This window comes from Anguilla anguilla, chromosome 13, assembly GCF_013347855.1.
Source record: "Anguilla anguilla isolate fAngAng1 chromosome 13, fAngAng1.pri, whole genome shotgun sequence".
Classification (NCBI taxonomy): Eukaryota; Metazoa; Chordata; class Actinopteri; order Anguilliformes; family Anguillidae; genus Anguilla; species Anguilla anguilla.
The window spans coordinates 5,151,520-5,174,832 of NC_049213.1; the positions used below are offsets into that span (position 1 = coordinate 5,151,520).

Here is a 23,313-nt window from a genome sequence, read left to right on the forward strand (position 1 = left end):
GGTAGGACAGGGAAAGGGTGCGGGAGGACAGGGCAGGGGTGTGGTAGGACAGGGAAGGGGTGCGGTAGGACAGGGCAGGGGTGTGGCCTACCTGCCGGTCCTCTGCAGCTCTGGGCCGTGGTGTTCCGCATGCGCCTCCGTCTCCACCTGGCAGGCCATCCCGTTAGGCACGCCCGGCATCTTCCTCTTCTCCTGCAACACACCCAGCGGCTTTCAGTGGCTCAAACAGGCACACCCACAGCGCAGGTTAACGCAGGTTTTTTTAGCTGAACGCAGGTTTTTTTTTGTGTGGTTTTTGAACCCTCCAGGAGCAAAATATTGTTGTAGTTAATTTTCCCTTATTGTTACATGCTAACATCAGCTGTTATAATATTATAATCTGATTCTGGGTAAATTTTGGTTGTAGTCTGTTCTGAGATAAACAAAATGTTTCCCAGTGCAGGGGTTCCTCCGGTCATTGCTATTTAGTAAAAAGCTAGGTAAGTTAGTTGATTATAACCAGAGGGATTCCACTCCAGGTAGTTCTTTTCAGTATTATTTATTCAACACTTAAACTTAGATAGTTAAAGGTGCTTTATTTTTCCCATGGCGCACAGGACCTGCTGCCGTGGGCTATGCATGCAAATTGCGGTCACTCACTCACTCACTCACGGACGACCTTTGAGGAATGTTTCGTGGGACGCATGCGCAGGTGGTGCCAGCTAAAATTTGTCTGCGGAAGTGAGTTGCGCTGTGGGTCTGGATGGTTCCATGCTTGTCCATGCATCTCCAGTCACTGCTGCTAGTTGTCTTGAGCCACCCGCACGCTTTTAAGTTGAGGGCTTGGTGTCTCTGTCTCGGCATTTTTACCTACTAACATTAGCTGTAGTTTATTATAAATTTATTCTAGCTAAATTTTTGCTGTATTTTGTTCTGAGATATAACTAAAATATTGCCTAGTACAAGTGTTCCTTCAGTCATTGCCATTTAGTATAAAGCTAGCTACGTTAGTTTATTATAACTGGAGTGTTCCACTCCGGGTAGTTCTTTTTCTTGTTACTTAGTGATAATTTTTGCAGTTGGCAAATTAACAAGGCCTCCTCTATGGCCAGAAATGTAAAATTTTAGATGAGCCAATTTCAACAATATGCGAGAAAATTTAAGTAATATTGACTGGGTGAAACTTCTTAACTGCAAGACTGCAAATGAAAAGTAGGGTAGGTTCAAAATGGTTATTCTTGTGGCACAAAGTAAATTTATTCCAAAGGACCCACAGTGTGAGTGTTCAGTGGCTTAATCAGGCTCTCAGAGGGAGTGTTCAGTGGCTTAATCAGGCTCTCAGAGGGAGTGTTCAGTGGCTTAAACAGGCTCTCAGAGGGAGTGTTCAGTGGCTTAAACAGGCTCTCAGAGGGAGTGTTCAGTGGCTTAATCAGGATCTCAGAGGGAGTGTTCAGTGGCTTAAACAGGCTCTCAGAGGGAGTGTTCAGTGGCTTAAACAGGCTCTCAGAGGGAGTGTTCAGTGGCTTAATCAGGCTCTCAGAGGGAGTGTTCAGTGGCTTAATCAGATTTGCAGTGAGGGTGTTCAGTGGCTCAAACAGACCCTTTATTTGATATTAGTGTTCTGAGTTCATACACACACACACATATTCAGAAGACCGAGAATGCTTACATGTATGAACGAGCACCAGAACTCACTCCGGTATGTACAGTGCTGTCAGCTTGTAAATGCGTAATATTTGCTCTGAATGTAAATATTGCTCAGGTGTAAACGTGATCCTCGATGTCAACAAAAATACAAAGAGTACGGCCATTCAATTTTTGTTCATCTCTACCGAGAGAAACCGGAGGAGATGTGTGCTTCCACGTCCGAGCCGGAAGCAAAGGCTTCTTTTAACCGTACTCACCATCGCCCTTAGCAGGCTCTTTGCTGAACGTACTGTCTGGTTTCAGACAGTGAGAGGGAGTCAGGGAGTGTTGTGCAGTTAATAACCGATTGTCAGGTCATGTTCCCATCCATGCTGACACAACCAAGCTCATTTGTACAGGAACAAGAGTCAACTTTGATAGTCGCTACCTGTTTTGGGCAGGACTTAATACTAGCTGTCATTCTCATTCATAACCGTACTAAGTGCGGACTTGACCGTATTAAGCACTAAAAAGAAGAGTGACAACTGTATTTGGCTGTAATGTGAACGGGCCTAAGATTGCTCAAAACTCCAGGAAAGGCAGCGGTTTACAAATGTATGAACACCATATTACACAGCAACAGAGGACATCATTTAACAGACATATTTGTAGTTTTATACATGAACTGCATCAGTAATTACTTCAAACAGTAGTAGGTGAAAGACAGACGTGCTACTCTGCTGCACTGGGAGCACTTTTCACTGGATTATCTCTTTAAGTGCCTGATTCAGGTGCACTGATTCATCTCCACCTGTCACCTGGCAGGTGCGCACGCTCCTCACCTGGGAAGGGACGTTCTTCGGGGGCTCGATGCGGATGGAGGGGTCCCACTCTCCTGGAGGCAGCACAGTCACCTGGTCCAAGAACTCGTCGATCCCAGCCAGGAGGTCACTACGATCCTTAGCCTTGTAGGCTACATCATGGAAGATCTGGTCCGTGGACAGTAGAGACTCAGAAAAACCTTTACATACGCAGAAATGCTCATTTTCAAATGTCCATTGTGTTACCTCATTCGGCGATAGATAGTGACTTAACAGACATTTATTTAAATGAAAATCTTGGAGATTATTACTTTAACGTAAATCTAGTTGGCTGTGTATGCCATGCTCCTTATCACAAAGGGAGGTGGTGAAAGTAGTTATGGGTAATGTAGGAAAGTAACACACTGGAGCTGGTCCAATAGAAGCCTCTCAGGATACAAGCTGAGAAATTGGAAATAGTGATAAAGTAAAATATATTACAAATAACAAACCCTGGAATGAAATTCATATGTTCATGTTAACTAACGATGTAAGTGTTTTAGCCTCAAATTGTCCTTTAATATGAGCCATGCATGTATAATGCTGCATTCATAAGAATGTAGGAGTAAGAATGTAAGAGCAATATAGCACTCATAAATCTATTGTTAAATATCCTCCATAAAATGAACTGTAATCAGAAGTCTGCTTACCTCATCGGTCATGATGGTAGCCATGGAGCGGCCAATCTCATGGTACTGTTGGCCTTTCCCATCCGGACCCAGCAGAATGAACATGAATCTATGAAAAGCCATGTAACAATCACCAATTAAGGCAAGGCCTTAAAGGTTTATCAAGAACATGCTTCGAATCAGTAAAAAGAAGCTAAGCACACAATGTGAAAATAATGTATTTTGACCATCTAGTGCAAACATCCTAGAAATTATAGTAATAGACTAGTCAAAGGATGCAACTATGCTTACCAAAAAATAAAGAGACTATAAGGTAGATAATAACCTATTCAAAAACAGAAAAGCACTATAAGAACTTATTGAAGTGATAGAAATATTATTGGTAAACTCGCTAACTGTGGCTGAGGCGGAGGCTACCAGAATACTGGAGACTACAATAAGGAGATTTAATTACACTTGCATGCAGTCACAAAACCTTGTCTTTATATTTGTTGTTACGTGTTGCTCCTGTCTCACCCACAATCATTCCTCTACAGTGCTACAAAAAGGTATTTACCCCTTCCTCATTTCCTCTAATTGTTGCACGTTTGTCACACTGAATAGTTTCAAGTCCATCCATCCATTATCTACCCGCTTATCCTGGTCAGGATCACGGGGGTGCTGGAGCCTATCCCAGCATGCACTGGGCGAGAGGCAGGAATACACCCTGGACAGGTTGCCAATCTATCGCAGGGCACACACACCATTCACTCACTCACTCATACCTATGGACAATTTATAGTCTCCAATTAGCCTATCTACATCTTTGGACAGTGGGAGAGAACTGGAGTACCCGGAGGAAACCCATGCAGACGTAGAGAGAGCACGTAAACTCCACACAGAAAGGCCTAGGCTGGATTCAAACCCAAGAGCTTCTTTCTGTGAGATGACAGTGCTACCCACAGCACCACCATCCCACCCTGGTTTCAGATCTTTAGACAAAATGTATTATGAGACAAAGTAAACAGAAAAAAACATCTAAAAATTATTTCATTTCATGAAAAAAGTTATGAAACACCCTATCACCCATTTTAAGCAGTTATTGTCCCCTTAGTAGCACAATCAACCAATTAACTGGATTTAATTGATAATCAGATTCAGCTGTTTGAACACAGGCAGCTTGATTGCAGCCAGCCCCGTTTAATCTAAACCTCACTCATATTGAACCTTACCATCAGAGTGAAGTAGTCACCACAAAATATCTACAAGCACACTATTCCTTGATCAAAGGAAATTTCAGAAGAAATGAGAAAGAGATGTTGAAATATATCAGGAAATATATGTTTGTAAAGGGTTACAAAGCCATTTCTAAGGCTCTGAGACTCCAGTGTAACACAGTGAGAGCCACTGTCACCAAATGGAGAACACTTAGAACAGTGGTGAATTCTCACAGTCGTGCCTGGCCTGCCAAAACGTCTCCAAGGGCACAGTGGCAGCTCATCCAGGAAGTCCCAAATGATTCCAGAAGAACATCCAAAGAATTGCAGGCTTCTCTAGCCTCAGCTAAGTTCAGTGGTCATGACTCAAAAATAAAAAAGAGGCCCAAAAATGGGATTCATGTGAGATTAGCAAGGCGGAAACCACTGCTAACCCAGAGAAACATGAATGCTCATCTCACATTTGCAAAAAAGCGCCTGGATGATCCCCAAGATTTGTGGACAGCTCTGTGGTCAAAAGTGGATCTTTTTGGATGACACAGGTCCCATTATGTCTGGTATAAAGCAAATACAACAGAGTGGGCTAAAATTCCACCACTGTGATGTGAAAGATTGATATCAAAATATGGGAAGCATTTGGTTGCAATTATTGCTGCTAAAGGTCATGCAACTAGCTATTAAGTTTAAGGGGGCAATTACTTTTTCACATGGCTGATGTGGATGTTTGATAACTTTTTTCATTATAAATTAAATAACAATTTAAAAATGAGTTTTGTGTTCACTCAGGTTCCCTTTGTCTAATATTACATTTTGTCTAAAGATCTGAAACCTTTCAGTGGGACAAATATGCAATAATAGAGGAAATCAGAAAAGGGGAAAATACTTTTTCATGGCATTGTATATATACATGTGAAACAAGCACTTATTTAACTTGACGAAGATCCCTAAGGAATTCTTTCTTTAAATGGTTATGAAAAAAATGGGTGCATTATGCAGTGTGTGAATGTTATGATTAACAACTACTATATTTTTTCCTGCATCAGAGAGCCAGTCACACATTTACACACCCTTCTATCTTAACTTTGATTCTTCTAAAAGCACATCCAGACATGGGTGTTGAAAATCATTGCAAGCTAGAAACACATCTGATCTGTGAATTCAATATAATGGTGTACATTGCACTTGTCCTCCAATAAAACATAAATAAAAGATACAATCAATAAATAATAGTGTTCGTGTGCATCCAGAGAGACATGTCTGCAGTATGTGCTGTATGACACCCCTGTAGCAGTCTGTGTTATGCATTTAAAATAGCATTATTGCATTATTGACTCATCAATCTATAATAATCACTGTAGGCTGTTTGCCTACACCAGTGAAGGCACGCAAAGCCAACCTCAATGGGACCAGAAGGCAGGCATTTGTGCCAATTTATTTCTACATAAATAATGAATATAAACTCACTTTAGCATTGTAAATGGTACATGTGGGGCGACATAGCTCAGGAGGTAAGACCGATTGTCTGGCAGTCGGAGGGTTGCCGGTTCAAACCCCGCCCTGGGCGTGTCGAAGTGTCCTTGAGCAAGACACCTAACCCCTAACTGCTCTGGCGAATGAGAGGCATCAATTGTAAAGCGCTTTGGATAAAAGCGCTATATAAATGCAGTCCATTTACCATTTACCATGTGTCTTCCTTCATTTAAGGCATTTTTCAAGTCTCTGTGATGTTCACGTCTGGTGTTATAAAGCCTTAAATAGAACACTACCTAAATGGGCATGGATTGGCCAGATTTGGCATCTGCTTGAAGAGATGAAATTCACTTACAGAAAGGTACACAGACACATTAAATTTAGTTAAAGAAGGGTACACAGACGCACCTAGAGGGAAGAGTCTGATGAGAGAGACAGAGAGAGACAGAGTTAGCGGTCACCTGGTAGGAATGGGGACCTCAGTCAGGCCGGACAGTAGGATAGCAGGGGACAGACGGACGAATGCCACTATGGGCCTCTCCAGGAAGTCCAGCTCGCCCACCAGCACGTTGGAGGCCTCCGCCCCAGTCGGGATCTTCTTCATGAAATGTGTGTCCACCTAGAGGAAGAGGAAGAGAGAAAGAGGAAGAGGCAGCAATCTACAAGGTTAAGTTCCTTACTGACCGAGCAATGGCATCTAAAATTACTTTCGTCGAATTAGTCTGTTTGCACAGAATATTTGCAAGTGTGACCCACTTGTGTGTGAGTATGAGAAAGAGAGAGAGAGAGAGAGAGCATGTCTGTGTGCAAATGTGTAATATGTGTGTTCATGAGCAGGCATACGTATTTAGAGAGAGAGAGAAAGAGAGAGAGTGTATATGTGTGTGAAGTGGGTGTACCTTAGCCACTTGGCTGCTGTCTTGGTTGACTCCATTTTTCACCTCCGTGTTGGTGGGGGGAGGCTGGGGGGAGACGGCTGGAGCTTTCGGGAGGCACAAGATGGAGGGAGACAAAGGAGACAAATCCATTTCATCCATTTTAATTCAGGTTAAGGACACACTCACCAGCAACTGCAATCTTTCTTCAGAACATCCATTGTTTCCTGATCTCAAGATCTCCTCAAACCCCCATCTAATCAATTTAACACCGTGACTTTATTGACAATCTGTGTTTTCAATCTCAGAGTATCTCCAAACAGGCTTATCATCTTTTCTGTTTAACACTAGAAAGGCTCAAGGCAACGGCACCTGCTGTTTAAACTTTTAAATAAAAATTACTCCAGCACTGTAAATGCAATACCCTCCTTCCATGACCTTTACAAAATGTCAGGGCTTAAAATAACTGTGTTTTTAACATTTTTCAAAATCGGCTCAGTAAAGAAATACAGGCAGTTTGTGCCATTTACTTCACAAACCCCCCCGGCCCCCCCAGACAATAGACAGCAGGTGTCGATACCCTGGTGCGAATGTGTCACTTTCTCCTCCGGCACATTGCTCAACAAATGAATGACAAACGATTTGACACAAATTTCTCTGTCAAGAGCAATCAAAATTAACTTTGCAAATACAATCACACAAAATGTATTAATTACAATCGTGTGATGAAGCCGATAAAGACTTTAGGGTGGGGATGAATAATTGTGAGGTTTGTAGTTTTAGAAATTATAGGTTTATAAGTCTGCAGAGATAAAATCTTCAACAGATAGAAAGCTCACTGGTCACATACAGTTTAGGGCTTGCAATGCCACTTTTACCTATGGTAGCATGTCTCACCTGTGAAGCCATTTGTCCCAAACATTATGGTACCCTGTAATGAGGGGACTATGTATAATAAAGTGCTGAAATTAAAATGCCCTTTAATAACATCTGAGAAACTGCACTATAACCACATGTTCATTGTTTGATTGCAAATCTAAAATTATGGAATACAGAGCATAAATATGTCTTTGTCCCAAACATTATGGAGGTCACTGTATATACTGTACATACACATTCACCTGTCATTGAGATTATAGCATGGAATTCCTATTATATGATATAAAGTAATTCCTCCACTTGTAACTGTGGTAACATGTCATTTTTGCTCTGTAAAGATAAGAGAACGTGTCTGTGAGCGATTCTGCTTTTGGATCAGGTTCGGGTTTTAATTTGGTCGTGTCGCAAGGTCCCCAGTACGAGCTTTAATTCCCTGCCCGTGCAGAACTCTAATCTACAGGACTGACCGCAACCCCCTGCACACTCTGCTCTTCGTTCAGGATTCAAACCACTTTGATCAACAGTACAAACGCACGAAAACCTTCACGTTCTTATTCATCACAAACACAGTTTGACCCAAATGAATTTCAATAATCGCCCTGTCGAAAGGTGTCTGCGTGAAGAAAAGTTAACTTACGAATGCGTTTCTAAAATCAAAGCTGACAGAACAAAGGCCTGTAGTTTCACTGCCCTTTCAGATGCTCTTTGTCTGAGTGTTTGTCTGACGGTTTGTCTGAGTGTTTGTCTGACGGTTTGTCTGATGGTTTGTCTGAGTGTTTGTCTGACGGTTTTGTCTGACGGTTTGGCTCTCCTCACCGCTCTTCTCCATGGAGTGGGGCTCGGACTGCTTGCGGCCGGCGTCGGCGAAGGAGCGCACCATGGGGATGAGGTTGTTCCTTTTCTTCTCGTTCTGGTGGTGGTGCCTCTTCAGCAGGGCCTCCCGCACCTTCACCCGCACACTCTCGTCCATCTCCTGCGCTGCCTCCTGCTGGTCGAGCACCATGTCTGCAGGGCAAGGGCACGATATCGGATACAAAGGGACTCTGGAGGGGGGGGACTATCAGATTCTACAGACCTACAAGATACTGAGTCCCAGATTCGTAACTTCCTACTGGTGAAACAGAAGCATGGCAATCTGATGCATTTTTTGGATACTTACATACTGCAGGGGTGTGCCCTAGGATACGCTGTGACAATTCTGGCAATGGATGTTCTGTTTTTGTGTAGTGAAGTCTGTAAGTAGTTGGACAGTGACACTAATTTTGCTGTTTTGGTTCTGTACTCCAGAACATTGATTTGAAATGAAACAATGAATATGATGTTAATGTGCGGACTGACAAAACAGCTAAAATTTTGTCACTCAAATTACTTACTGTACAGACTGAATTGTACATGTTTCTTCATGAATATTCATAAACTGCACTAAAACACGATGAACTCCTGTAGTTAGGTAGAAGACGTAACTCAGGGGCTGCTCATATAGTCCGTACTATATTGCACAAATTTATTCAGCAAGATATTGACCCACGCTTATTGCAACCAAACCCAAAGTAATACATTATTCATGACATTTTATTCTTTAACTGCGTACGATAGCCATGACAAGCCTGTGCTCACAGAGGCAATTCATTACGCAATAAAAGTATTTGTATGAAAACCACATCCCTCTTTCTCAGTGTGTAGCCTGTGTCCTTTGATGTTGTCTGGCCATAAAAAATATTGCAGTGGTATGATGTTATGCTATTATGCCCCTCAAGGGATGCTGGAACGATATGGCTGTGGCAGGGCTCGGTTTGTGAGGGAGGTTCCCACCTCAATTTGGGATGTTTGGCCCCCGTATTTGCTGCTTTCACACAAAATACTAATGAAAACATATTTTGTAAGTACAAATGTCTAGTAAGTACAAATGTCAACAACTGACACAAAAATCAAAGTATTCCTCAACAAAATATATCATGCCATTTTCCATTTGAATTTTAATCACTCTCCCACGTGCATTTATGCATATGTTCACTGTACAAATCTTTCCAAGCAAAGTCCTACAAACAGCAATCAATACACTGGCACTTTCCAAATATATGAATTTCTCGTTGCGGCTTCAATACAAATATATGAATTCCTTATGAAAATAAAAATGTCTGCAACTGACCCAAAATTCAGGCAAATCTTGTAATCCCCTAATGAGTTCATTTGCACCCAGTTCAAAGCAAACACTCACACATGTTATAAACTTACTACCTAACTGGTGCAAATCTTGAACAATCAGTATACATATACACTGCTATGCTACCAGGAAATTTGTGTTGCTGAAAAATAGAGCAAGAAGGGTTCAGAAGTGATTTCATTTTTAAAATATTATGAGACAAACATTGGAAAAGCATTATGTAAGCTTCTTAATTTCAAAAACCCTCTGTTAAACTGTTAAATTGTCCTTTCTCCTTTTTAATATGTAAATGTACTTCTGCAATGTAGGCTCTTAATGTATTCACACATCATATTAATACCACAATTAATGTCACATCACATCACGTTACTCTTATGCAATATGCTAATGTGCAGTATTTCTGTTTTAAGATCGGTTCACTGTTTCTTTCCACATCTTATATCAATTGTTTCTGCCTCTATTCAACCATGTTACTGTCCATATTTCCCAGTCCCTTGTTCTTTAGTTGCTCTTCAGCATAGTTTCTCTAGCAATTCAGTTGTGAACTGCTTTCTATGAGGACACCAGATCGAGCCTGGCTTCTTTGGCATCTGTGTGTACTTTTCAGTTGATCATTTTTTTACCAACCTTAAAGGGTAAGGACCAGATAAGGGCATCCACCAAAGATATTAGACCAATTCATTCTAGTTAGGAGGCTTTTCATTATATTACGCTGACTTTGTTGATAGTACGGCTTCTAATTTGATTCCTAAATTGATCACTGAATTGATTGAGTACTCCAGTTACTCACACAAAGAGGGGAGTGGCAACTAAGGCATGCTTTGCAAATGAAATGGAACTTAATTTAATTTCCTTAAATTGAAGCAGAATAAATTAAAGAAGAAAAAATTCTCATAGTTGCAGTCTGATTCCAGAGATTCATGGGTTAATAGAAAGTGCATCAAGAATATTGATCAAACAGGCCTGAAATTTATGCATCCAGTGCTGCCAACTCTCTAGAGAAAAAAAAGTATTCACATCCTGCTTGGGCTATGGCTGACAGTTATTAAAAGGGGACATTGTGTCCATGTGTCCTCCATTTTGTGTTTAAAATAGCATGAGGAGACTCCTGAACGGAATATCACAAGGATGCCGTACACAAAACGGTCTCTGGTGACAAACGCAGAGAAGCAGCGATAGAGTTCTCTTCCGCCACTGCGGTTAATGAGTCAGCCTCCCTGCATCTGGGCCCCATGCAGTAAAAAAGCACAAATCAGCGATGCGTCACATCCCACGGGATGTGGGAGTGAGGCGTAAGCTGGGAAGCAGGTGTGAGCGGCAGGAGGTTGATGTGTGGGAGTGTCAGGTGTGTGGGGGGGGTGTGTAAGCAGGTGTGAGGTGCAGGTGTGTGTGGGGTGTGTTAGCAGGTGTGAGGTGCAGGTGTGTGTGGGGTGTGTTAGCAGGTGTGAGTGGCAGGTGGTTGATGTGTGGGAGTGTCAGGTGTATGGGGGATGTAAGCAGGTGTGAGTGGCAGGTGGTTGATGTGTGGGAGTGTCAGGTGTGTGGGGGATGTAAGCAGGTGTGAGTGGCAGGTGGTTGATGTGTGGGAGTGTCAGGTGTGTGTGGGGGGGTGTGTAAGGAGGTGTGAGTGGTAGGTGGTTGATGTGTGGGAGTGTCAGGTGTGTGTGGGGGGGTGTGTAAGCAGGTGTGAGTGGTAGGTGGTTGATGTGTGGGAGTGTCAGGTGTGTGAGGAGGTGTAAGCAGGTGTGAGGTGCAGGTGTGTGTGGGGTGTGTGTAAGCAGGTGTGAGTGGCAGGTGGTTGATGTGTGGGAGTGTCAGGTGTGTGAGGGGGTGTGTGTAAGCAGGTGTGAGTGGCAGGTGGTTGATGTGTGGGAGTGTCAGGTGTATGGGGGATGTAAGCAGGTGTGAGTGGCAGGTGGTTGATGTGTGGGAGTGTCAGGTGTGTGGGGGATGTAAGCAGGTGTGAGTGGCAGGTGGTTGATGTGTGGGAGTGTCAGGTGTGTGTGGGGGGGTGTGTAAGGAGGTGTGAGTGGTAGGTGGTTGATGTGTGGGAGTGTCAGGTGTGTGTGGGGGGGTGTGTAAGCAGGTGTGAGTGGTAGGTGGTTGATGTGTGGGAGTGTCAGGTGTGTGAGGAGGTGTAAGCAGGTGTGAGGTGCAGGTGTGTGTGGGGTGTGTGTAAGCAGGTGTGAGTGGCAGGTGGTTGATGTGTGGGAGTGTCAGGTGTGTGGGGGATGTAAGCAGGTGTGAGTGGCAGGTGGTTGATGTGTGGGAGTGACAGGTGTGTGAGGGGGTGTGTAAGCAGGTATGAGTGGCAGGTGGTTGATGTGTGGGAGTAACAGGTGTGTGGGGGGTGTGTAAGCAGGTGTGAGTGGCAGGTGGTTGATGTGTGGGAGTGTCAGGTGTGTGAGGGGGTGTGTGTAAGCAGGTGTGAGTGGCAGGTGGTTGATGTATGGGAGTGACAGGTGTGTGGGGGGGGTGTAAGCAGGTGTAAGTGGCAGGTGGTTGATGTGTGGAAATGTCAGGTGTGTGAGGGGGTGTAAGCAGGTGTGAGGTGCAGGTGTGTGTGGGGTGTGTGTAAGCAGGTGTGAGTGGCAGGTGGTTGATGTGTGGGAGTGTCAGGTGTGTGGGGGGTGTAAGCAGGTGTAAGTGGCAGGTGGTTGATGTGTGGGAGTGTCAGGTGTGTGAGGCGGTGTAAGCAGGTGTGAGGTGCAGGTGTGTGTGGGGTGTGTGTAAGCAGGTGTGAGTGGCAGGTGGTTGATGTGTGGGAGTAACAGGTGTGTGAGGGGGTGTGTGTAAGCAGGTGTGAGTGGCAGGTGGTTGATGTGTGGGAGTGTCAGGTGTGTGAGGGGGTGTAAGCAGGTGTGAGGTGCAGGTGTGTGTGGGGTGTGTGTAAGCAGGTGTGAGTGGCAGGTGGTTGATGTGTGGGGGTGTCAGGTGTGTGAGGGGGTGTAAGCAGGTGTGAGGTGCAGGTGTGTGTGGGGTGTGTGTAAGCAGGTGTAAGTGGCAGGTGGTTGATGTGTGGGAGTGTCAGGTGTGTGTGGGGTGTGTGTAAGCAGTTGTGAGCGGCAGGAGGTTGATGTGTGGGAGTGTCAGGTGTGTGGGGGGGGTGTGTAAGCAGGTGTGAGTGGTAGGTGGTTGATGTGTGGGAGTGTCAGGTGTGTGAGGAGGTGTAAGCAGGTGTGAGGTGCAGGTGTGTGTGGGGTGTGTGTAAGCAGGTGTGAGTGGCAGGTGGTTGATGTGTGGGAGTGTCAGGTGTGTGGGGGATGTAAGCAGGTGTGAGTGGCAGGTGGTTGATGTGTGGGAGTGACAGGTGTGTGAGGGGGTGTGTAAGCAGGTATGAGTGGCAGGTGGTTGATGTGTGGGAGTAACAGGTGTGTGGGGGGTGTGTAAGCAGGTGTGAGTGGCAGGTGGTTGATGTGTGGGAGTGTCAGGTGTGTGAGGGGGTGTGTGTAAGCAGGTGTGAGTGGCAGGTGGTTGATGTATGGGAGTGACAGGTGTGTGGGGGGGGTGTAAGCAGGTGTAAGTGGCAGGTGGTTGATGTGTGGAAATGTCAGGTGTGTGAGGGGGTGTAAGCAGGTGTGAGGTGCAGGTGTGTGTGGGGTGTGTGTAAGCAGGTGTGAGTGGCAGGTGGTTGATGTGTGGGAGTGTCAGGTGTGTGGGGGGTGTAAGCAGGTGTAAGTGGCAGGTGGTTGATGTGTGGGAGTGTCAGGTGTGTGAGGCGGTGTAAGCAGGTGTGAGGTGCAGGTGTGTGTGGGGTGTGTGTAAGCAGGTGTGAGTGGCAGGTGGTTGATGTGTGGGAGTAACAGGTGTGTGAGGGGGTGTGTGTAAGCAGGTGTGAGTGGTAGGTGGTTGATGTGTGGGAGTGTCAGGTGTGTGAGGGGGTGTGTAAGCAGGTGTAAGTGGCAGGTGGTTGATGTGTGGGAGTGTCAGGTGTGTGAGGGGGTGTAAGCAGGTGTGAGGTGCAGGTGTGTGTGGGGTGTGTGTAAGCAGGTGTGAGTGGCAGGTGGTTGATGTGTGGGAGTAACAGGTGTGTGAGGGGGTGTGTGTAAGCAGGTGTGAGTGGTAGGTGGTTGATGTGTGGGAGTGTCAGGTGTGTGAGGAGGTGTGTAAGCAGGTGTAAGTGGCAGGTGGTTGATGTGTGGGAGTGACAGGTGTGTGGGGGGTGTAAGCAGGTGTGAGTGGTAGGTGGTTGATGTGTGGGAGTAACAGGTGTGTGGGGGGGTGTAAGCAGGTGTGAGTGGTAGGTGGTTGATGTATGTGAGTGACAGGTGTGTGGGGGGTGCAAGCAGGTGTGAGTGGCAGGTGGTTGATGTGTGGGAGTGACAGGTGTGTGTAAGCAGGTGTGAGTGGCAGGAGGTTGATGTGTGGGAGTGTCAGGTGTGTGAGGGGGTGTCTAAGCAGGTGCGAGTGGCAGGTGGTTGATGTGTGGGAGTGGCAGGTGTGTGAGGGGGTGTGTAAGCAGGTGTGAGTGGCAGGTGGTTGATGTGTGGGAGTGACAGGTGTGTGGGGGGTGTGTGTGTAATCAGGTGTGAGTGGCAGGAGGTTGATGTGTGGGAGTGTCAGGTGTGTGAGGGGGTGTAAGCAGGTGTGAGGTGCAGGTGTGTGTGGGGTGTGTGTAAGCAGGTGTGTGGGGGGTGTGTAAGCAGGTGTGAGTGGCAGGTGGTTGATGGGTGGGAGTGTCAGGTGTGTGAGGGGGTGTGTGTAAGCAGGTATGAGTGGCAGGTGGTTGATGTGTGGGAGTGTCAGGTGTGTGAGGGGGTGTGTGTAAGCAGGTGTGAGTGGCAGGTGGTTGATGTATGGGAGTGACAGGTGTGTGGGGGGGGTGTAAGCAGGTGTAAGTGGCAGGTGGTTGATGTGTGGAAATGTCAGGTGTGTGAGGGGGTGTAAGCAGGTGTGAGGTGCAGGTGTGTGTGGGGTGTGTGTAAGCAGGTGTGAGTGGCAGGTGGTTGATGTGTGGGAGTGACAGGTGTGTGATGGGGTGTGTAAGCAGGTGTGAGGTGCAGGTGTGTGTGGGGGGTGTGTAAGCAGGTGTGAGGTGCAGGTGGTTGATGTGTGGGAGTGACAGGTGTGTGGGGGATGTGTAAGCAGGTGTAAGTGGCAGGTGGTTGATGTGTGGGAGTGACAGGTGTGTGGGGGATGTGTAAGCAGGTGTAAGTGGCAGGTGGTTGATGTGTGGGAGTGACAGGTGTGTGGGGTGTGTGTGTAAGCAGGTGCGAGTGGCAGGTGGTTGATGTGTGGGAGTGGCAGGTGTGTGAGGGGGTGTGTAAGCAGGTGTAAGTGGCAGGTGGTTGATGTGTGGGAGTGTCAGGTGTGTGGGGGGTGTGTAAGCAGGTGTGAGTGGCAGGTGGTTGATGTGTGGGAGTGTCAGGTGTGTGGGCGAGTGTCTAAGCAGGTGCGAGTGGCAGGTGGTTGATGTGTGGGAGTGACAGGTGTGTGGGGGGGTGTCTAAGCAGGTGTGAGTGGCAGGTGGTTGATGTGTGGGAGTGACAGGTGTGTGTAAGCAGGTGAGAGTGGCAGGTGGTTGATGTGTGGGAGTGACAGGTGTGTCTAAGCAGGTGTGAGTGGCAGGTGGTTGATGTGTGGGAGTGACAGGTGTGTGTAAGCAGGTGTGAGTGGCAGGTGGTTGATGTATGGGAGTGACAGGTGTGTGTGTGGGGGGGTGTTTAAGCAGGTGTGAATGGCAGGTGGTTGATGTATGGGAGTGACGGGTGTGTGTAAGCAGGTGTGAATGGCAGGTGGTTGATGTGTGGGAGTGTCAGGTGTGTGTGGGGGGGTGTGTAAGGAGGTGTGAGTGGTAGGTGGTTGATGTGTGGGAGTGTCAGGTGTGTGGGGGGGGTGTAAGCAGGTGTGAGTGGCAGGTGGTTGATGTGTGGGAGTGACAGGTGTGTGTAAGCAGGTGAGAGTGGCAGGTGGTTGTTGTATGGGAGTGACGGGTGTGTGTAAGCAGGTGAGAGTGGCAGGTGGTTGTTGTGTGGGAGTGACAGGTGTGAAGGGGGTGTGTAAGGTGCACCCGGTTGCACCCCTCTGACCTGCAATCTCTTCGATGCAGCTGGCCTTCATGTCGAGCAGCACACTGCCGTTGATGATGCAGCTGCGCAGCTCAAACAGGCTGTGCAGGGACAGCGTGGCCACATAGGGCTTGCTCCAGCGCTCCCCGCCGTCCTCCACATCCTCCTCAAACTTCAGCCACCTGCACAAGGGACAGAGCACACAGGCTGTTTGAGCCACATCCTGCACAGAGCCCACAGACCATTGGAGTCACATCCTGCACAGAGCACACAGGCCATTGGAGTCACATCCTGCACAGAGCACACAGGCCATTAGACTCACATCCTGCACAGAGCACACAGGCTGTTAGAGTCACATCCTGCACAGAGCACACAGGCCATTAGAGCCACATCATGCACAGAGCACACAGGCCATTAGAGACACATCCTGCACAGAGCACTCAGGCTGTTAGACTCACATCCTGCACAGAGCACACAGGCCATTAGCTCACATCCTGCACAGAGCACACAGGCTGTTAGAGTCACATCCTGCACAGAGCACACAGGCTGTTAGAGTCACATCCTGCACAGAGCACACAGGCCATTAGAGCCACATCCTGTACAGAGCACACAGGCCATTAGAGCCACATCCTGCACAGAGCACACAGGCTGTTAGAGACACACAGGCTGTTCATGGTGAACTCGGCCAAAATCAAACATCTGAACACAGCGCCATATATTAAAGTGCGTGCACCTTTTCTCGTTGTGGCTTCAAAGTGTTCGTTTAGTGACAGTCTACGACAGGGGAGAGCGCAGATTCAGATTCTCCACCAAACACAGAAAACAACAGCGGTTTGATAAAGTAGCATGAACTTCGACCGCAGACAGTTCTGTGACTGGGACAGATGGACGCCCACGATCACTTGAGTTCCTTTAGCCCCACAAAAAAAGAAAAAGAAGAAAGCAGGCTTGTCGCAGTGCCAAGACAGGTATATTACTGGCACACTGCCAAGACTAGTACTTCGAAACTGCAATTCAAAATGTAGTGAAAGTAAAAAAATAAAAATAAATACATAAAAGTGCATCAGCAGAGCTTCAACGTTGACGTAATTAAATGATATAAGCACAATATATTCACATAGTGCTCAATACCATCAGGTATAGCCAGCTGTGAATAATAAAATAATTTTTATTTGCAATGCAAATCTGTGCATGCTTTATCAACATTATGTAAAACTGTGGATACATGTACACTTAACTCGTCCACTCTTTGCGGCTATAACAACCTCCACTCTTCTGGGAAGGCTTTATACTAAATGCTGGAGCATTGCTGCAGGCATTTGCTTCCATTAAGCCAGAAGAACATTAGTGTGGTTGGGCACTGATTGGCAGTTGGCTTTCCAATTGATCCCAAAGGTTTTGCATGGGGTTGAGGGGCTCTGTGCAGGCCAGGTCATGTTCTTCCACACCGTTCTTGACAAAACCATTTCTACATGGATCTCGCTGTGTTCTCGGGGGCATTGTCATGTTGCGACAGGAAAGGACCTTCCCAAAACTGATATGATTTGAGCCATTTTTGTCTTGGCTAAAATTAACGGAGAAGGCATGACTAAAATATGACTAAAACTAAAATGCATTTTAGTCAAAAAGTCTAAGACCATGACTAAATCAACAACTGGTGGCAAAAACCAACACTGATGGCTCAAGAATAAAATTATGAATGTCTCTGAGTAGCCTTGGAGTCGAGTGTGTGTCTATTTGCATGTGTGGTCAGCTTTCACTTATCTGGTCAGCTTTTGCGCACCTGGCTATCTTTTGCTTACCTAGCTAGTTTTGGCTCACCTGGCTAGTTCTGGCTCACCTGGCTAGTTTTGGCTGTCCTGGCTAGTCCTAGCTAGTTCTGGCACACCAGCCTAGTTTTGGCTCACCTGGCTAGTTTTGGCTCTCCTGGCCAGTTCTGGCTCACATTCCTAGTTTTGGCTCACCTGGCTAGTTTTGGCTCTCCTGGCTAGTTCTGGCTAGTTTTGACTCACATACCTAATTTTGGCTAACCTGGCTATTTTTGGCTCACATTCCTAGTTTTCGCTCACCTGGCTAGTTCTGGCTCACCTGGCTAGTTCTGGCTCACCTGCCTAGTTTTGGCTCACCTGGCTAGTTTTGGCTCTCCTGGCTAGCTCTGGCCCACCTGCCTAGTTTTGGCTCACCTGGCCGTCTCCTTCCACTCAGCATCCTTGTCCTCCTTCACGCAGATCTCGTCCAGCTCAGTGAAGAGGTCATGGGCCACATGCTCCTCATCCTCCTCTGTGCCCAGGATGAACTGAACTCGCTGGGACGGTGTGTCTGACAGGAGGAGCGAGGGATTCACCCCACACGAACGAGAGGAATAAAGGAGCAGAGGTGGACAGATAGAAGGAGAGGTGAATGACAAAGAAGAGATTAAGACAGGTGAAGTAGAGGGAAGTAGAGGAGATGGGGACATCCAGAAAATATGACAAGATGGAGGACAGACAGAGATGGGGAGAGGAGAAGGAACAAGGAAATGCACATTAAAGAGGATAGAGAGAGGGAACAGAGATTAGATTAGAAACATTCCTTTTGCTTTCCAACATGCTGATCCTGAAAAAAACACCTGACCTCTTCTTTCTGACCTCATGCGACTTCTTCATTTGTTGTTTTCTGAACTTTCTTACAGCTTTGGCCCTGTCTTGGCCAGGTCTCACTAGTAAAAGAGGTTTTAATCTCAACATGAATTCCTAGTCAAAAAAAGGTTTAATAACAAACATAATAATAACTATTATCCTATAATATAATAACTATAAACAGGAGGCACTGGATCCCTCTTGAGAGTTAAGCTCTGACTTTTATTTCTCTCTCTCATTCTGCTCAGGGCCAAATGACATTGCCATTTTAGCAAGTTCCGGGATTTAATTTAACCACATAAAGTGCTAGAGCTCGTTCCTGCAAAGAGAATGTAATTAGTGGACGTGTCAATGCTCGCCCAAGGCAAGAAGCCACACTAGGATCCACAGTGCCAGTCAGATAGCACAAATCCCATTCGATCTAGGCTAAGGTATTGACCAGCCTTTAGCTTACCAATGGCCAGCCCAGGCGTCCTCTAATAAAAACAGGATGACTCTGAATAACCCCCCCCCCCCCACTACTCAGCTGGGAACATTTAATTGATCAGGAAAAAAAAAACAACGAAATGAATCAATCCAACAACGAAAGCACAGCAACAGACGACTGGAGTTCAACAGAGCCAAAGAGGATGGCGCAAAGTAACCACCTCCTTCTCCCAACGCCCTCACCACGAATACACAAAATAGAAAGTCAACAACCAGTTAAATGAGCACAAGCTGTCCATTCTCACCCCAGTTTAATAGGCTAATGAAAACCCCTTATGTTAGGTGAGCATCCTGGCACAGAACGGCTGTCGCACACAAACCATGTGGGCCCTACACTATAATGGTGGTGGTCGGAAAGCTAGGCCCACTCCAACACACAGGCTGAGTATCAGCCATCACAATGTCAGTTCTACCACAAAAGCAGCCATCTTCCATGATTCCAACAATCAATTACCGCACTCAACCAAGGAATAAACAGATAAACAGACAAACCTGGAATAATTCAACTTCAAGCCTCAAAGAAACCAATTACCCACAGAGGCCTATTATCACCAAACTTTTTTAAACCACTGCTTATCATATGGCCTTAAATTTAGCTGAGCTGAGCAATTCACATGCCCCCCTCACGGATCCTCTATGACCTTCCCTTCCTGAGTCCCAAAATCAAATCACTACTCCTTTATAATGACCCTTACGTGTGCACTGCCACCACAAATAAAGGATATAAAGATGTCAGCCAAATTTCTGAATCACTGGGCTATCCCATCCTGTCAAAGAGCAATCACTCAATTCACTCACACTCACAACAAACAATGACACATTGACAACAATGGCTGTTGATGGTTTGATTTGATGGTTCAAATACAACTGCTGAACATGTGAGTGGAATGTGATAGGTAGATCTGCATGTCAGTCTCACTGTGGGCTGCAATGTGATAGGTGGATCTGCATGTCAGTCTCACTGTGGGCTGTAATGTGATAGGTGGGTTCTCACCATGCGGCTGGGAGTTAGTCACACTGTGGGCTGCAATGTGATAGGTGGGTTCTCACCATGCGGCTGGGAGTTAGTCACACTGTGGGCTGCAATGTGATAGGTAGATCTGCATGTCAGTCTCACTGTGGGCTGTGATGTGATAGGTGGGTTCTCACAATGCGACTGGGTGTCAGTCTCGCTGTGGGCTGCAGTGTGATAGGTGGATCTGCATGTCAGTCTCGCTGTGGGCTGCGATGTGATAGGTGGGTTCTCACCATGCGACTGGGTGTCAGTCTCGCTGTGGGCTGCAGCTGCGCCCCCTTCCTCCTGGGCCACGCCCCCTCGCGTGCGATCGCGCTTGCGGTGCCGGGACCCGTGGGGGCGGTGGTGCCGATGGCTCTGCCGGCCCAGGGGCATGCGCACGCCCACGAAAAGGGTCCTGTGTCCTGAAAGAGAGCCGAATCGGGAAAGGAATGCCTTCGACCCACACATCATGGAGGGCAATGTACCAGCCGTGGGTCACAGCCAGGTAATGCGTCACAGCTCAGCTCTGCATAACAGCAGTAATAACCTGCCTGATACTGCATGACATTTATTTTTTAAACTGTACAAAGAGACATGTGGACCGAGTACTGAGAAAACCTAATATTTCAGAATTTATTGGTGATGGGGCTGAGAAAAATAAAAGCAACAGCCATGGTTACACTCCTGCAAGCACCCCCCCCCCCCCCCTCATGATTTCTGAGTGGAATTTGGAAGTTTACATCCACAATCCAAGACACAACTGGTACTCCACTGAAATGAAAATCCCACTGAAGCAAAGATACTGCCAAAAATAGTGAATAACGAAAATGTTATGGATAGGGAAATTCCAAAGAACCATAATGCCTTTCATTATTGAACGAAGTGGCCTAAATTTGCCCAACATCCAGATGTGCTACTGGGCAGCTCAGACATGGGCAGTCAGGATCTGTCAGACTGGCCTCTCCCTTCCCTCCAGCATGGAGGATAACTGAGGAGTGTCAGCTATTTAATATGTTACTGGCTTTATATATGCCGAAACATATACACCTACAGTATGTGGAAATCCTTGCACCGACTAAAACACCCTTAAATAAGTCCAATATAGAATTTACAGAACAGGGGCTGAAAATAGGTGGAATATATGCAAGGAAAGACACCCTTACCTTAACTAACTTAGTTAAATGTACATCAGTTACACACATTTCTGTGCTAGAGATAGATTCTCAACTGGAAAATTCAAATCAGGAAAATATGACTGTGGCTTATCGTTGAAGCAAGTCCTTGGTGGAAAGCGTTGCCACACTCGTTAATCAATGAAAATGAATGGAAGCAGGTTGAGACCAATGATCAGTTTAAAGGGAAACTTTCTGCCCCATTTATTTTCAACTCAACAACCGCCACTGTCAGGAAATAAGCTCATCAGTGAAATCTGGTGATGTAGTAGTGCATGGTTGAGAAAATACTTGCAGACACCGTGGCCAGCAGGACCTGGAGTTGAGCAGCACTGGTATTTCTCTGAAGGGGGCTAAAGTAAATAGGGTTAAATGTATGGGTCTGCAATTGAATGGGCGTGGGTTTTTTAATTCCTGGTATTCTGGTTTAAGGAAAAAGATGGCAAGCGCATACTGATAAAGATTTGGCTAAGTGTGTCGAAACGCAGAATCGAATGCGCTGTCTAACGGGATGCCTTTGGGGAGCAGACTGAGGTACTCTGATCTTAACACATCGGGCAGTGATTAGATTAGCGTTGGGTTATAGAGGCCAGCAGAATTAAAGCAGGGGAAGCTGGATGTAGCTGGAAGCTACGAGTATGCTCTGCGGCTTCCAGGACACCGCGGATAGTGGCCTTACAGGAAGAACTTGGGCGGAAGCCTGTCGGACTGAGAAAAATGAAACTAGAGCTGAGATACTGAGCAAACTTCCTTCATGCTATTAGTAGTTAATTTTATAATACTAAAATATTTAGAGCATCAGTGCCCTTCAGTTCAGATTTTCCCGCTCTAGATGGTCCAACGTTTTTACATTCTTTACAATAACAAGAGCTGTAACTTGGACGAAAATATGAAAATTTTAGCATCTGTGTGTAAAGGTCAGTCAGTAATAATTTGGAAAATCTGGAAAAGGCAAAAATGCTTGCGCTACCCTTTGATAGGTTTGAACAATTAAGTTCCTTCCTGTGTCTCAACTTCATCTGAACACACATTCCCACACTCACACTCTGTAACTGCTTCCCATTGTTAGAGGCAAATGGCAACAAATAGAGTTCAATCGCTGTTTGTAAGAACATACAATAGCCACAGATCAAAGGGGTATCACCGGCAGCAGGCCATTTGGGTGTCCCCGGGAAGTCTGTTGGAATGTACATTCCTTCCTGGGAACGTTTACACTTGGCAATAACCACACCTCTCAACAGAATACTTAAACCCTCACTTGTGGCTGTCTCGTTGAGATTCATACGGAACGCTTGTTGTGGCACCGTGGCAAGTCTCCCTTTGCACATCGTATTAAAAACTTTTCAATTGGAAAGTGGTCCTCAGTGTGTTACTTCACCCTTCTTAACTTGGTTCCACACGGGAGAAGATTCCCAACACCTTCAAGCAAGTCCCTGGTGGAAATGACACAACTTCATCTTTAATCAATGAAAGTGCTAGCAAGCAGTGCGTAATTTGAGATGTTTCTCTCTGGCTGGTGCCACAGAATGCTTATGGCTAAAAGACTTTCCCGATGGGACTGTACTCACGCAAATAAGAAATATAAGCAGGTTTTGACATAAGATGAAGTTATTGCCTTATTTACCTATAAGAAGTCACCTCTGCATAGAGCAAGATGTGGTCCATGACTTAAAGATGGATAAATACAATCTGCCAGAGAGTTCCAGAATTTGTAATATTTTTTCCATATTCCTACAGGAATGTGCTTCCAAATACTGCATGTTCAAACCTTTTTCTAATCTGTGTAACAACAAGAGAGCTGTTACTTGGAAGAAATTATGACAATTTTTGCATCCGTGAGTAAAGGTCAATCCGTAATAATTTACAAGAGCAGAGACCTACTTGTGTTAACTAAAATTAGACTAACAACATTCAAACGAATAAAATGTGACTATTTAGTCAAAAGACTATGGGCTCTGTTTTGCGGAATCGCTGTCACACGGTGCATGGGCGCGTGGTGCACTGGCCGTGGCCTGTGATTGGTGGTATTTTCAGGACCAGAGATGAGCAGCGCACAGCGTAAACAGGGCGTGGTTATACTGAATAGGCAATACATGTTCAAGCTGATTTAAAAATTTCCACCAGTAAGATACGCTTATGTAGACTCAATTATGTTGGTAAAAACTAATACATAAATAAATTTGTAATGATTGTTACTTGTTTTCCTCAAATTTTTGTGTTGATATTGTCAGATATGTAGTGCTAAGATTATGGCCTTAGAGAGGGAAACTGTGAAATTGATACAATAGTATACTGTTTCTAAGAATATGCCCTGGCCTCACAGTCACAAGCATCAAAGCAAATGTGATTGGGGC

The 23,313-nt window shown here is 45.9% G+C and overlaps 1 protein-coding gene across 2 annotated transcripts in view; it reads right to left on the bottom strand.

Annotated features, from left to right (window-relative positions):
- slc4a8 (solute carrier family 4 member 8) overlaps positions 1-23,313 on the bottom strand; it is a 76,210-nt gene that overhangs the window by 35,996 nt on the left and 16,901 nt on the right. For both annotated transcript variants that reach the window (XM_035388290.1, XM_035388289.1), the window contains exons 3-11: positions 20,039-20,209; positions 17,870-18,005; positions 15,708-15,868; positions 8,331-8,519; positions 6,660-6,742; positions 6,222-6,379; positions 3,116-3,203; positions 2,448-2,594; positions 92-192 (exon numbers count right to left, since the gene is read on the bottom strand). In XM_035388290.1, coding sequence (XP_035244181.1) covers positions 92-192; positions 2,448-2,594; positions 3,116-3,203; positions 6,222-6,379; positions 6,660-6,742; positions 8,331-8,519; positions 15,708-15,868; positions 17,870-18,005; positions 20,039-20,209 — 1,234 coding nt within the window. The remainder of the gene's footprint in view (positions 1-91; positions 193-2,447; positions 2,595-3,115; positions 3,204-6,221; positions 6,380-6,659; positions 6,743-8,330; positions 8,520-15,707; positions 15,869-17,869; positions 18,006-20,038; positions 20,210-23,313) is intronic.